We start from the raw sequence: 15999 nt of genomic DNA on the forward strand, positions 1-15999 counted from the left end.
TCTGCCTCCCGAGTGCTGGGATTAAAGGCGTGCGCCACCAACGCCCGGCGGTGATGAGGTTTTGAGTCAGGAAACCCACATGGCTTTGTCCAGAAGCAGGTACTGACTGCGGAAGGAAGGCTTCTCTCGGTGGACGTGGAGACTACACACAGGGAGATTCCCAATGGGAGAATAGCAGTATAAAGTGACCATAACTACCTAAAGCTCTGAGGTGGTGGGTGGAGTCACAAGGCTCTGCAGCCGCCTCTGTCTGCTTCCCGCGTACCACCCGAAAGGAAATCCCATCTCTCTCAAGCAGCTGCCCCCTCCATTCTTTCCTCCCTCCCACGGCCCCCATCTGTTTACCCGGCTGTGAGTATTCTGGGCAATTCAGCTACCTGGCACCACACACAACTGGGACCTTCCCTGTCTGGCCTGCCACTCAAGTCATAGTTTCTTTCTAAGTGGCAGCATGCGTCCACATGTCTTGCCCTCCGGAGGGACAGGCCCCGGGACGACCTTTAACCTTCTCTCTCTTTATCATTTCTCCTCCCCCACTGTCAGTCCAGGTCAGACCACGGAGCACGGCATGTGGCCAGTGTTCAGAAACACCTGTGCGGTGCACAAGTGGCAGAGGGGGCTCCCACCTTGGGGACATGGTGGCTTCACCCTCTTACCTGAAACCTGTGCAAGCTGAAGAGTTTCCTCAGCCTGTTCCTAAAGTCCAGGGTCGGCCTGGGTGTGGGGCCAGGGCCAGCCTCGGCATCTGCACCCACGGCACTGCCTTCGCCTTGGGCCGATGTGGGGGCTGGCTCCTCCTCGTCCTCTTCGTTCTCCCACTTCTTGTAGTTGATGTTCCACGTGTGGTAGTCGTCCCCAACCACTGTGAAGTGCTTCAGGAACCTGCTCATCCTCTTGGTGGGAGCCACCTTGGCTCTGCGAGTGATGGCCTGGAGGGGCGGGGCAGAACATGCACTTGAGGTTCCCATGGCTGTGATGGGGAGCAGAACCCAAACCAGGTCCCAGGGTGCACAGAGCACCCTAGCCCAGGTCAAAAAAGGGGGATTTTAGGGGGCACTTATTTTTGGAACCTAATATCGCTGTATATGAGGCAACAGGAAACCCCAATCCCACCAGACATGTCCCTGCGGTCTGGCCAGCAGTCACCAACGGTACTACAGCCCAGTCCCTACAGGAGGCCCACGTGTAAATACCAGAAGAGCCATGCACTCTCAGAGAAACTGAGAGCTGGTGATGGCAGTGGAGGAAGCGTCCAAAAGTAAAAGTCCAGTGTTACAGAAAACTCAGAGACGCCAACCCTACACTTCACAGGCCAGTCCTGGCCAGGCAGATGGAAAGAGGAATTCCTTCCAGGATTATCCAACACAGCACACACTTGTAATCCCAGCATTTGAGAGGTGGAGGCAAGGATAAGGAGGATAAGGAATCGAGGCCAGCCTGTGCTGATCAGTAAGGACAGAGAGAAGCCCTTTGTGGGGCATAGACACACGAGATCACACAGCAGACACAGACAAGCACACAAAAGGCACAGTTACACACAGTCACACTCGGGAACAGAAAGATTCCCAAGGCTTTGTTCTTCAGCAGGCACAGGTTCCCACAAAGGACAGAAGAAGCAGGGAGCATGTAGGAGAATTCAAATCTGGACTCCCTCTTGGCTGAAAGACTTGAAGGGAAGCCAAGGGCAGTGGTGGCACACGCCTTTAATCCTAGCACTTGGGAAGCAGAGGCAGGTGGATCTCTGTGAGTTCGAGGCCAGCCTGGTCCACAAAAGCCAGGACAGCTGGGATTATTACACAGAGAAACCCTGTCTCAGGAAAAAGAAATACTGGACGGGGAAGTGCTTTTATTCCTTAATGTGACATGGATGTGTTATTGGCAACTCAGAGTTAACCACTGAAGCATACAGTCTACACAAGCAGTTCTGAAGGTGCTGCCGTTAGATTCCATTGCAAACCCGCTCCCTGAATCTCTAATCCCATCGTTCTCATCCATCTCAGCCTGAAGTACTGCAGCAGCGTCCTGCCACTGCCCCAGCCTCCTGCCACTGCCCCCTTCTCTATGGAACTACAAAGACCTTCGTAACATATAGTGAGACCATGGGCTTGCCGTTGCCTAGAGTTCTCCAGGGGGTTCTCCAGCCCCCACATGAGGCCCTCCTGCTGCTGTCCTTCCTGCCGTTCATGCTCTCCTCTCTGAGAGGCTGACCCCACTCCCTCCCCACCCTGGTTTTGTGGGTTTTTTTGTTTGTTTGTTTGTTTGTTTTTTGGTTTCTCTGTGGCTTTGGAGCCTGTCCTGGAACTAGCTCTGTAGACCAGGCTGGGCTCGAACTCACAGAGATCCGCCTGCCTCTGCCTCCCGAGTGCTGGGATTAAAGGCGTGTGCCACCACCGCCCGGCCATGCGCCACCACCGCCCGGCTGGTTTTGTGTTTTTATTGCATCATTGCAGTAACACTGAGGCAGGAAAGAAAGACCAGGAAATTAACGGGATAAGAAGGGACAGAAGCTCTTGCCCGCTGGGATTCAGGCTGCCTCTCCTGCTGACTGAACCTTGAGCAATTTCAATGCAACCAACAAAGCAAAGGCTGTCTTTCTGGCCTCCACATGTGCACCGTGGCATGAGTGCACCCACGTTCACACGGATGCACAGGCACGCTCACGCGCACACAAAGATTTACATACAGATATCAACTGGCTGAAAGGAAAAAGAACAAACAGAACCTCAGGAATGCTAATCAGTGTTCGAACATAGGGACACCTGCAGTATCAAAAGATGAGAGGGGGAATAAAAGAATAAAGGCTGAGGTTGGCAACATGGCTTGGAGAGTAAAGGTGCTTGTTCCCAAGTCTGGTGAGCCAATCCCTGGGATTCACATGCTGGAAGAAGGGAACCGACCGCCCTGAATCCTCTACACGCATGCTGTGCCACAGGCTCACCCAGGCACATACACAAACAAACAGGAAGGTACATTTTAAATGGCGGAAAAAATAGTCACGTCTGATAGGATAGACATGTAGCCTGAGACACAATGAGCTCTAAACAGGAGGACGGTACAAGGAAATGGACAGAGGCCTGTAAGCACGATGGGTAGAGCACCTGCCTAGCACTCTTGGTCCTGGGCACTATCCTCAGCAACACAAGGAATAAAGAACTTGTGCCCTTGGGTCGGACTGGAGAAAGGGAGCCTGTCTCGCCCCCGTCCACACCCTGCCCTGGGTTCTGTGTGGCCTTATGTTTCCAGGCTCCAGATTTGGTCAACAGTCCCCTCCCACAGCCCCAACATCTTCTAGCTAAGTGCCAGGGGGAAGCCCCACTGTCGAACCTGGGGACAACTGAAGTGAAGTGCAGAAGCGGAGGCTCTGCAGGCATCTGAACCCCAGGCTGCCTCGCTGCCCCCCCCCCCATATTATATGGTACCTCAGGAGCCGCAGCTCTGCAGGCATCTGAACCCCAGGCTGCCTCGCTGCCCCTCCCCCCCATATTATATGGTACCTCAGGAGCCGCAGCCTGCAGATTTCTTCAAAGGCTAGGAGGCCCAAGGAAAGCTTGAAATAGTGCATGGCCTCCTGGGGGCAGCTCCATCTAATGCCTCAGCCACAGAGGCCTGCCTGCATCTTAGCACCCCCCACCTCTGCCAGCCTCCTCACCCAGCATTCTAGTCTAAACCTTTGTCCTCAGTGGCCCGGGAAGGCTGCATGGCCTCCTACTGATCCCTGACTTTTTCATTCTCTCCCCAGGCCTGAGCAGGTCTCACCTTGGCTCTGCCACTGCCCTCCTCACCCTGACAACTGTTCCTTTGTGCTCTCCAGAAAAATCCAAGGGACACACCCAAGCCTCTTCACGTGGTGGGCACAGCCCCACGAGGCTCAGCCTCTCTGCTTCCAGCAGCCTGCCCCTTCTCCCTTGCCCCTCAGAGCACTGTAACCTGGCTGCCCACACCTCATTCTAACTTTGGTTTATTCGTCCCTAAGCCTGAAGACTCAGCTGGCTGCAATGCCACTTCCTCGGAGTGGTCCTTCCTGGATCATGAGCCATAGCCAGCCTCCTCTCCCAGCTCCACAGCCTCTCCTTCCCCTTCCGTACTTCCTCAGAACCCTCCTCTCAGTACCGAGGAGGGGCTGTGTATCCTGAGCCCACTGCGACGTCTGCCCAAGGCTCCCTCCTCCTGGACAGCCTTGAATTCCCCCAGGAAATACCTCACCCCTCAGGCAAAAGCCGCTGAGGCTCAGGCTCTCTGCCAAAACCACATCTCACAGGAGGCAAGTTTTCGCTCTGAAACTTTCTGAACAGTCAAGAAGTGACTTGAGTAACTTGGGATGAAAATACTTGTGGTATCCAGCAGAGCAGAAAAGAATTCTGGTTTTAAGTCAAGACTGCCGTGTCAGAAGCAGGAAAGTTCCAGAAAAGGGCTGACCACAGCCCTTGTCCTCACCCTGGCCTCTCACAAACCTAGAAAGATGGGTTCTGTGACACCCACTGAGCACCTGCCCAGGCCAGGCTCCTGTGGCCTCCATGGCAACCCTGTGTCACCAGTGTGGAAAATCATTCCTCCCCCCCTTCGTCCCCTGAAGTTGTAGGTTCTGTCACATGGGCCCAGGACTTGCAGACCTTCCAGGGGAGGGATTGGCACCGACACCAGGAATCCCTGCTATCCACATTCTTCTCTGACCTGGTGTTCCTCGCCCTGTGGCCAAAGCCCAGGCTGGAGCTGCAGAGATGTTCAGCAGTATGTGCTGTGTGAGTGTAAGGACCTGAGTGAGAATCCCAGCACCCACATAGAAGCTGGCGCAGCAGCTGGAGAGACAGCTCAGCAGTTAAGAGCAAGGGCTACGCTTGCAGAGGAGTGAGGCTCGATTCCCAGCCCCCAGGGCAGGCACCTCAGAACTGCTGGTAGCTCCAGCCTCAGGGGACCTAACACCTTCTTCCAGCACCTGCACTCAAGCGCACACACCCGCACACATACAGAGAATTTTAAGAATAAAAATAAAATATTAAATAAAAAGTTGGATATGATAGTCTATACAATCCTAAAGGGAGACTTCCAGGCCAGTGGGAGACTCTTTCTCAAAAGCAAACACATGGCAGATAGCTCCTGAGGAACAGCGGGCAGCTAACCTCTCCCTGCACCTGTGTAGAGTGCACACTCACACACACACACGCACACACACTCACACACACGCACACACACACATACACACATGCACACTCACACACGCACACACACACACGCACACACACTCACGCACACACACACTCACACACATACACACACACACACACACACACACGCACGTACACGCACACCTTCTCTCTCACCAGGTTCTGATCTGTCAATCATCACCCAGACTGCTGACCCCATTTTTCATGACAGGCTACCACCTCTTTCCTCTCCTTGCTTGGTCTCTCATGACTGGCTTCTTTGGCAGTCCAACTCTGACCTTGGCAGGCTGGGGCCTCTCCACTTCCGTTGGTCTCAGCAGTCCTGTGTTCAGTGCTGCTCATGTTCAAGTACACAGCCTGGTCTCAGCTGCTGCCATCTTGGTAGCATGCTGTGGCCCAAACTCAGCTCACTTCCCCACTAAATCTGCTCCCCTGGGGCCACAGCATCACTGCCACCGTGCCCAAGCGGAGAGCTGAAGATCCGGTTAGGTTCCCTGCCATTGTCCTTGCTCTATGTCACCTAACAGCTCTCAGCTCCTGCGTCCCTGCTGCAGCCATTGCCTCTGGCCTGGACTGCTCCACTCCCCTTAATCCTGCTGTGTCTCCCACACAGCGCCAGCCAGGCTGGGTCCTACCTTTCCCACTGTCCCACCCACACTCCAGCTCCAGGGTCTCACTGGCTCAGGACTGGGACCCATCTTACCCTGTATATCATCCAGGTCTTGGACCTAGGTGTCCCTTCCCCAGCTGTCCCCTCCATCAGTAGCTGCTAACACACGGTGTCAATTCACAGTACCCCATACCCCTGGGAAGGGCTCCATGAATAGTTAATGAACAAATTAACACATAATGGAATCAGGGAGCTGTCTCTCCAAGGCAATGCAATGACATGTGACAAGTGTCACACCAGACAAATGACTAACCTGGGAAAGGTAAGTGGAGACCTACACATGCCTTCTAAGGCTGTCTGTCTGTATTCTCACAGGGCCAAACTGCCACCTGGAGGAGGGGAAAGTCCCTCCCTCCCTGCAGAATGACCTCTAACACCACAGAAAAAGGTACTTTTTAAGAAACACAGCCAACTCCCAAGTCCCTGTTCCCCAAAGCCTTCCCCATGTCCCTGCTCCCGACCACAACCCTCGACCCAGAACTCCAGCAAGACCCTACAGCAGCAGCATCTACCACCACCACGCCCGTGCATCATGTTATATAGCATGACCACAAACGATCTTCTCTCCCACAGTAGTCCAGGCCAGCACGGAGGGGCTCAGTGTGGGGAAGATGGCAGAGTCAGGCTCAGCCCCAGGGCTGTGTGACTCAGAGATCATGTTCTAGAACACAGGGTCAAGAGAACCCAGGCAGCTAGTGGTTCCCTGCCGGAGCATTCACAGGCTGAATTTCTGGGTCCCTCTGGAACAATGGGAAGTGACCTTCTTTGAATGGGGTCTCTGCTGACAAGGTCACTAAGCTATTGAGATGGAGTCACTCTGGATGTTGGCAGCCGGTGTCCGTAGGAGCAGAAGAGATCCAGAGGACCAGGTCACATGATGATAGGCAGGGATTCTACAAGCCAAGAGGAGCTGATGCCAACTCCAGACCATCCCTTCTGCTGGGACACACAGGCAACCCCACTTGCTTTTACATAGTCCTGAGAAGGAGGCAGGACGGGGGGCACAATTTCTGCATTCATAGGAGGGGAAACTGAGGTCAGAGGAGGCAAAAACACTGGCTATGTCACAAGTCAGTGGCAGGAGACAGGTGCCAAAGAGGGGACACTCCTACGGCCCCCAGAGAGGAATGCTTTAAAGGCAGTACCATACTGGCTTTTTAGCCCCTTTTGTTTTTTATTTTTTATTTTTTTATTTTTTATTTTTGGTTTTTCGAGACAGGGTTTCTCTGTGGCTTTGGAGCCTGTCCTGGAACTAGCTCTGTAGACCAGGCTGGTCTCGAACTCACAGAGATACGCCTGCCTCTGCCTCCCGAGTGCTGGGATTAAAGGCGTGCGCCACCATCGCCCGGCCCCTTTTGTTTTTTAATGTGAGATCTCATTGTGCTGCCCAGGCTGGCTTCCTGAGCTCAGGCAATTCTCCTGCCTCAGCCTCCCTGATAGCTGGGACCAGGTGCATGTCACCATGCCCATTTTCTAAAAGCATACTAGAAAGCTGGCTTTCGAGGTGGCGCTGGCTGAAGGCTCTAACCACTGAGCACAATGGCCTGAGTGTGATCAGCAGACCCTGCATGGGAGGAGGAGAGAACAGAGCTGCCCTCTGACCTCCTCTTATGCACCCACACACACAATAAATAAACAACACGAACTAGAAAGCCTGACAGTTTACAGCTGTACCCCCAGCACATGGGAGGTACCAGTGGGAAGCTCAAGAATACAAAGTCATCCTGGGCTACATAGTGAATTCAAGGCCAGCCTGGGCTCCTGAGCTAAAAACAAACAAACAAAAAGCTAAAACCATCCAGGCCGAGGTGAAGCACACCTTTAACTGCGGCACACAGGAGTGTGTGTGTGTGTGTGTGTGTGTGTGTGTGTGTGTGTGTGTGTGTGTGCAGGTGCTGCAGAGGCCAGAAGAGGGCATCAGATTCCCTGGAGCTGCCGACATGGGTTCTGGGACCTGAACTTGGTTTCTGTGCAAAAACAGAGTGTGCTCTTACCCACCGAGCCATGACTCCAGCCCCTGCTTTAATTTCTAACCGCGACAAGAGCTAGGACTGACAAGTGACAGTGGCACGAGCTCCAGGCAACCAGGAGTTCTGTGGCATGCGGCCAACGAGGAGAAGATGTAGCCAGAAAGCCCCCACCTCTTGCTGTGTAGCTCAGGCTGGCACCAAACTCAAAATCCCCCTGCCTCTGCCTCCTGACTGTTGTGATCACAAAAGAGTATGCCTCCGTATCCAACTACAGAGAAGCTGGTTCTTCAAGCTACCTGAACGAGGGGCAAAATCGAGGTTTGAAAATACTGTCTTCTCTCTTTGACAGGGAAACTGAGGCCCTGTCACATGGCAGCCAGCATGTCAGGGTGTCAGGCAGGCACCTCATCCTCAAGCATGACCTTTATCCCCCCATGCCCCACAGCCTGTGAACTTCAGCAACTGATGACTCTTGACCTTTGACCTGTCATCTGTGCCTTCCCAACATTTGCTACTGTCCTTGCCTAGATTCTGCCTCTCACTTGAAGGATGACCCTGCCTATAGCTTCCTGCTGCCACCCTGCATCCATGCATGTGTGTGCACACACACATACACCACACACACACACACCACACACACCATATACACACCACACACATACACCATACACATGCATGTGTGTGCATACACACATACACCACACACACACACACCACACACACCATATACACACCACACACATACACCATACACATGCATGTGTGTGCATACACACATACACCACACACACAACACACACTTGCACGTGGAGGCCAGAGGTCAACCTGAGGTGTCATCTTTAGGCACTGTTCCCTCCCTGCCCCAATAGGCTTTCTCACTGAACTTAGGGTGCACAGGCTAAACCAGTGAGTCCCCTTCATCCTAGTCCAGAGATTACAGCATGTACCAACAATGCCCAGCTTTCTGCAAGGATTCTGGGTTGGCACTCAGGTTCTTATGCTCACACGGAAAGCCCCACACCCATCCTTCATTCTTGCATGTGTGTGAGGGCACAAGCACATACAAACATTTGCGTTGGTTTCTGGGGATTCGAACTCAGAGCTGACTCCCCAGCTCCACCCCCATCTTCCTACCTGCAGCCTGAGGGCTCCAGAACCTGCTTCCATCTGTACAGAACAGAGAGAACTTAGGTGACTGGCAGCTGCTGTCCTCAGACAGCCTGCCTGCCTTTCTGCCTTCTGGCATCTCAGAACTTTGCTTCCTAAGGGACATGGCATCCTGCCCCTCCCTCCTATAGAAAGCAGTCTCCTTTACCCTGACCTCCTGCTGTCCCTTTAGCCAGGGGAGTCCCCAAGGGATCACCCCTTCATAGGACTGAGCCTTCTGGTGCATACCTGGGATTCTTTCACTCAGGAGGCTGAGGCAGGGGATTGAAAATTCAAAACAAGAGCCTGTCTCATAAAACTAAAACCCCTGGGGTGTGGTCTGGTGTCTAACGGGCTTCTCTGGTCCTGAACACTCCGTGTTCTGTCACAGCTCATTGCTAGAGGAAGCAGCGTGCCCTCTGTAACCCCGTGGAGGAAAGTCTGTTGCGTGTGGCCAGCTTCCTGCAGTCTCGGCCCAATGCCTTCCCCTTGGCTGGCTTCACCTGGGGTTCATGTCTGCTTTCTTGCAGCCTTGCCAGCAAGGCACTGAACACAAGACGGTGTTTGTGACCCTCCCATAGTCCTTTGCTTAAAATGTCTCTGGTTTCCCCCTACTCTAAATGGTAAAGAACAGCTCCCTCCGCCCCCCTCCCGCTACAGCTCTGCCCACATACCTGGTCTCAGCTGCCTCTCCCTGCTTAGCCACACTGCCTCCATTCAGCCTTTGTACTAGGCAGGTTTGTCTGGCCTCAGGGCCTTTGCACACATACGTGGCTTCTTCTGGCAGGGAATATGTAACCTCTCTCGTGCTGTCATCTAGCTTTTCTTTCTTCTTTTAGTTCCTTCCAAGTATCCCAACCTGTCCTGATCATACACTCCTGCACCTCCTCCGTCACCCTCATGCCCAACTAAACACCCCAGGGTGCAGGCTGCACAGGTTCCTACACACACCATACCTTCCACTGGAAGTGTCTCCCCATGAGCGGCAGCGCAGTGAGCCCACCTGCCCCGCCCCCACCCTGGCTCCGTGTGTGTGTGTGTGTGTGTGTGTGTGTGTGTGTGTGTGTTCGGAGGAATTGCCTATTTATAAAATCAGGGAAGTCTGTAAATAGGCGTTGAAGTCTTTCCTTCTCAAGGGTGGGGAGGAAGTTTGAGGTTTGCAAAAACAACCCCTCTGTGGCTGACTGACTCAGGTGTGGGGGACTGGTGAGCCAGGTCTGTCGAGAACCATGCTCAACTCACCTTCACCTGGAAGGTCAGGGATGCACTTGGCGGCTGTGTGGGACGACTTTCACACAAGAATGGGATGGTGGCGCGTCCTCCCCAACCCTAGAACAGCCACTAACTCAGGACCTCTATTCAGAGTTGCCTAGAACAACGCCACATCCCGACCACATGGCTCCAGATTGGCCTCATTTACCGATGCCAAAGAAGAGAGGATAAGAGACTTGCTAAGAGTCAGATAGCTAGGAAACAGCTGGACTGTAATCCAGGGTGCCCGGAGGAGTGGCCCTTGATTCCTATTCCCCACTCAAGAATGTAGCCCAGGGCTGCTGAAGCCAATGCTGTGGGACAGAAGTTCTCCAGACAGAAGAATTGACATGCCTCATCCCTGGCACTCTCTGACACGTTACCCTAGGTGGACCCCTCTACTGTCCACCTCTCCACTCCACTTCTATAGGGCTGATGGCCACCCTGTCCCAACAGGCGGGGAAGTGTCCTGCTCCTTTCCCTAGAGGACAGACATGATGATGTTCAGGGAATGAGAGACGGATGCAAAGCCTGTGACACCAGCCACTCCAATCGCCCGGTATCACAAGCTGGGCTGCTTCATAAAAGCAGAGGAAGGGCAAATTTTCCATCTGGAAGCTGTGTGCTGTCACCTGGTTTCCAGTGTGAGGGTGATGCTCCAGCCATGGAGTGCCCAGAAGAAAGGCCTCAGGCCCCTCCTTGCTGCTCCCTTCTGGAATGAGCCAAGGAACATGGAGGAGACATGGAGAAGCCACTCTCTCCGTCATCCAGCTTGTGTCTCCAGCTACCTGAGGAAAACCTCAACACAGCTGACAGAGCAGAGATGACCTACAGGGACAGTCAGGGACAGTGTGGTGTTGCTCCGAAGACACCTCAACCATGAATGTCAAGGACAAGTGGATTGTGCTCACTTAGGGCTGGGGCGTGTGTGACTTTGAGCCTCGTCAGCCTAAAGAGTGCAATCCACTTTTTTAACATGTAGCCATCAAACACACCTAAGTGCACCTCTCACAAGCAGCTGACACCTGCCGGGTGGTGGTGGTGCACACCTCTAATCCCAGCATTCAGGTGGCAGAGGAAGAGGCAGGCAGATCTCTGTTGAGTTTGAGACCAGCCTGGTTTACAGAGTGCATCCCAGGGTAGCCAAGGCTGTTACACGGAGAAATCGTGTCTCGAAAATACCCACCAACCCCCCACACAAAAAAGAAGAAGCTGAAACCCGTGCCTTAAGGCTGTGTCTGTCCTTCCATCTGTCTGTCTGTCTGTCTGTCTGTCTGTCTGAATACTTAATGAACTCACTACCTTTGTCTCAGTCTGGCTTGTCCTGAAATTCTTCTCTATGTCATGGTTAAGGGTCTGACTTTACCCAAGTGGAGCTTCCCAACAGGGAAGGAAGCTCTCAAAGCTGTGTCCCCGCCAGTACCACTGGCTGTGCACAGAGGGCCAGCTGCATGTTAGAATGGCCGGGAAACATTCCTGCAGAGCTGGGATGGAACCTGGGGAGCCTCCTGCAGAGCAGATCAGCCTCTTACCTGGCATACAAGGGTCACACTCAGAGCTCCCAAGCACCCCATAAGTGCAGTGAGGCTGACAGCCACAGCCAAGCTCGGCGCCTCCAGAGGAAGTGAGCCAGTGGGGCACCCCACCCCCGGCTCTGCGCACCTGGCTTCCAAGCCCTGCAGATGGGCCAGGCACGTGCATTCATCTGAACTGTGGAATAAGACCAGAACATGTACCACAACCCTTGCTTGTCCCATCGTGGAGTCGGCAGCCTGTGACATAAGTGGCAGTTGTCCCCAGGCACCCTGCTAATGCCACAGACCACTGTTAGGTGTAAGTCTCAATGTATTTCTGTGGGCTAATGTTACTGTTCCCATTCCCCAGAATGGAAAACCGAGGAGCAGGGAAAGGAAAAAGGAGAAAGGGACTCTAAGGAATTGTGGCCATGCCCATCTCGGCAGAACTGGTGACCACCAGTCAGCTCTGTGTTCTCAAAACCTAGGAGGGCCAGGAGCCAACAACATGGTTCAGCAGGTAAAGTACCTGCCATCAAGCCTGACCACCAGAGTTTGATCCCCGGGACCCGTTTGGTCGAAAGAGAGAATGAATTTCCACAAGTTGTCCTTGGGCGGCCACAACTATGCCACGGCACAGTACACATACGAACACACAGGCACACAAATACATAAATAAGTATAATTAAAAATAGAAAAATCTAGGCATGCTGGACAAGTTCAAAGCATGGTGTACCAGGCCAGGCTCAGCCATGGCAGGAACATGTCGCCTGCCACAACGGGTCCTGGCCAGCCAGTCAACAATGGAGACAGCCCCTCTGTGGTGAGAGTATGCCCGACCCGGCTCCAGTTTCCCAAAGTGTGTCCTAGCTGGGTTCTGCATTCTGGGATCCACTTCCCCTGCTGGCCAACACCCTGGTACAGGCTGGTGACAAGCCTTCAGCACCTCACAATTTATCCCTGCATCTGTCCAGCTTCATTCTGATCCCCAGACCCACTTGGACCCCTATCTTAGTTTCACCTGTGGCTGCTCCTTCTGGGGACACCTCTGCCTATATCAATGCTCATGGTCACTAGTACAAAAACACACACACAAACCAAAACGCAACCTGGACCAATGTTAGCATCATCCCCGCCATGTCACCTGTCTCTCACTATAACCAAAGACTGAAGACAACTTCATTCCACTTGTCATAGGTGGCAGACCCATGCCTTCCATGCTGGGACCCAAGAACCTTCCTGAAGAGCCCAGCAGTTTTACCAAGCCCACTCCTCACTGCAAGTACCCACAGCACCAAGTCTGAGACCCTGCTGTGCTTTCTCACAGTTGGACGGCAAGGAATCCTGACTTTGCTTCAGTGAGACGGTCTCAGGTCTCAAACTCCCTGTAGCCGAGGATGACCTTGAACTCTTGACTCTGACCCTCCTATTTTAGACTCCTAGGTTTGCCCCACCACACCCAGCCAAGCTCTGACGTCATGGTTCTTAAACTAGAAACCAGGGTTTGCATGGTGGACCGTGGCTCCCCTGCCTCCGGGTCCTGTGAAACTTAGCAGCAGCTTTCCCGTCCTGACTGCAGGCACGGTGCAACCCTTACACTGGGGGTTCTCTCTGACCTGCAGGAAACTTCCACAGGTTGCTCCTCTTACAATGGGAGCCTTCAGACAACATTTACCTTTTGGTCTTGGGAAGCCATTTTCCCTTTTGTCTCAGGATCCAACAATGACAGAACTGATGTGTCACCCTGCTGTCACCGAGGGTACGCTCTGCAATCTGTCCTCACAGTTTGAACAGCGCCTGAAAATAAGGTCACAAAATGTGTTGGAAGGGTACAATCTGGGAAGACAGTCAAACAAATATTAATGAACATCTGTTTGAGGGCTGGATCCACCCTGGAGCATCTGTGAGATGGATACAGTAGTCACTGTTACCAGGGAATAGAAACAACCACGTCCACCAATGGAGGGATGGCTAAAGAGCCACACAATGGAATCTAGCCTTCAAAAAGGAAACACTAACAGCTGCTACAGTGTTAAGGAGCCCTGAGAACACCACACTAAGGGAAAACAGCTAGATTTAGCACCTTGTATGCTGAGCCTGGCATGGTGGTATATCTGTAATCTGGTACTCAGGAGGCTGAGGCAGGAGGATTATGAGTTCAAGACTAGCCTGGACTGCATAGTGAGGTCCAGTCTCAAAATTAAAAAGGAAAATCAGGCTGGGCTTTAATCCCAGCACTCTGGAAGCAGAGGCAGGTGAATCTCTATGAGTCTGAGGCCAGCCTGATCTACAGAGTGAGTTCCATGATAGCCAGGGCTGTTACACAGAGAAACCCTGTTTTGAAAAACAAACCAAAAGAAAAAAGAAAAAAAAAATCAGAGATGGTGAGATGCGCCGCAGGTGAAAGTAAAAGTGCCACCATATCTGACAGCGAGTTCATGGTAGGGAGAACAAACTCCCACAGGTTCCCCTCTGGCCTCCACACACGTGCTGTGGGACACACACACACACACACACACACACACACACACACACACACACACAGTAAAAGTGCTGCCACCATATCTGACAGCAAGTTGGTGGGGAGAACAGACTCCCACAGGTTCCCCTCTGGCCTCCACACACGTGCTGTGGGACACACACACACAGTAAAAGTGCTGCTACCATATCTGATGATTAGTTCATGGTGGGGAGAACAGACTCCCACAGGTTCCCCTCTGGCCTCCACACACGTGCTGTGGGACACACACACACACACACACACACACACATACATTTTGAAAAGAAATTCTGAGACAAGCTTGTAACATGTAGCTCTGGCTGGCCTGGAGCTTGCTATGTAGACCAGGCTGGCCTTGAACTCACAGAGATCCACCTGCCTCTACCTTCCTAGCACAGAATTAAAGGTGTGCACCCCTCAACAAATAATTTCCTTTTAAGATTTATTTTTAAAGTGGGTGTGTGTATGTGTCGCGGTGTGCAGGGCTGTGCATGTGAACGCGAGTGCCCTCACAGGCCAGACAGAAGTCCCCCTGAACTTGCAGTTTCATGGGGTTGTCAGCTGCTCAGCATAAGTGCTGGGAAACGAACTCAGGTCTTCTGCAAGAATAGCACACATGCTACCCCTAAGCCATCTTTCCAGGCCCTGGCCCACCTTTTAAAGGAAAACTCTGGGCCTTTCTTTCTCTGGTTCTGGAATGACTATGTGTGATTTTTAAGATTATTTTTAACACAGGTGACAGAGACATATAGTAAAACTTTCAACAATAGAGAGATACATGCCGGTGAGCCAGTCTCTACCCTGCGCCTCCTTCCCAGAAGTGTCCGCTCTGACCAGCAACTAAGTGACCTTCTGGGAGTTCACTTTTTCCCACGAAGGGGGTGAGCATGCTCCCTCTTCACTTTCTTCTCACACAAACATGAGTGACATGCTCCTCTCTCAGAACCGTACTTATATCCTTTTAGGGTGTAGTATGTAGATTGACAGCCCCCCCTGAGCACCCAGGCCCCTTCATCTGGAACCCAGGAGTTTGTCACTTTATGTGTGCACAGCCATTGAATTCAAGATTGTGCAAGAGGAGACTGCCCAGGTGGACACGCTGTCACCAGCAGCAGAGGTGTGAGAGCCGCCAGCAGAGAGAAGCCCAAAGATGTTGGGTGGCCACCACCACGGAGGAAGGCTAATGCATGCTATGTGCACCCTTAAAATCTGGCAAGGACCCTCAGACGCACCCGGAGCCTCTGGAAGGAAGGCTTGGGGGCCTCTCCATTTGGACCATGGAAATTGCTTTTAGGCTTTTGACCCACAGAACTATGAGATAAGAGATGGGGCTTTTTTAAAACCACCAAATGTATATATATAGCCCCTGCTATAAACTGAGAACACTCACAGTCCCCTGGGACCACACAGTGGCAGCTCACTCTAGATGGAGGTACTCCACTGTGGGAATGCAGCAAGGCTGCTGGAGGTCACAAGGGATGTGTCCCACCCCCTTGCCATCCCAGAACCCCAGTGGGTAACTCCTCACACCTTGCATTGTGTGTGTTTGTACATATTCCCAAATGTGAGCCAAGCCAACGCCGGGCATCTTTCTCAGTCTCTCTCCAGGTGACTGTTTTGTGACAAGTCCCCTCACGGAACGTGGAGCCAAGCAGTTCAGTGAGACTAAGCTGAAAATGGAGCCAAGCAGCTCAGTGGGACTAAGCGGAACGTGGAGCCAAGCAGTTCAGTGGGACTAAGCAGAACGTGGAGCCAAGCAGTTCAGTGGGACTAAGCGGAACGTGGA

General features: G+C 52.8%; 1 protein-coding gene across 3 annotated transcripts in view; it reads right to left on the bottom strand.

Moving 5' to 3' along the window:
* Hvcn1 (hydrogen voltage gated channel 1) overlaps positions 1-15999 on the bottom strand; it is a 27899-nt gene that overhangs the window by 8315 nt on the left and 3585 nt on the right. For all 3 annotated transcript variants that reach the window (XM_005344459.2, XM_026785111.1, XM_013350188.2), the window contains 2 exons: positions 13389-13510; positions 657-929 (listed from right to left, as the gene is read on the bottom strand). In XM_005344459.2, coding sequence (XP_005344516.1) covers positions 657-929; positions 13389-13409 — 294 coding nt within the window. In that variant the 5' untranslated portion in view covers positions 13410-13510. The remainder of the gene's footprint in view (positions 1-656; positions 930-13388; positions 13511-15999) is intronic.

This window comes from Microtus ochrogaster, chromosome 2 (genome assembly GCF_000317375.1).
Source record: "Microtus ochrogaster isolate Prairie Vole_2 chromosome 2, MicOch1.0, whole genome shotgun sequence".
NCBI classification, from domain to species: Eukaryota; Metazoa; Chordata; class Mammalia; order Rodentia; family Cricetidae; genus Microtus; species Microtus ochrogaster.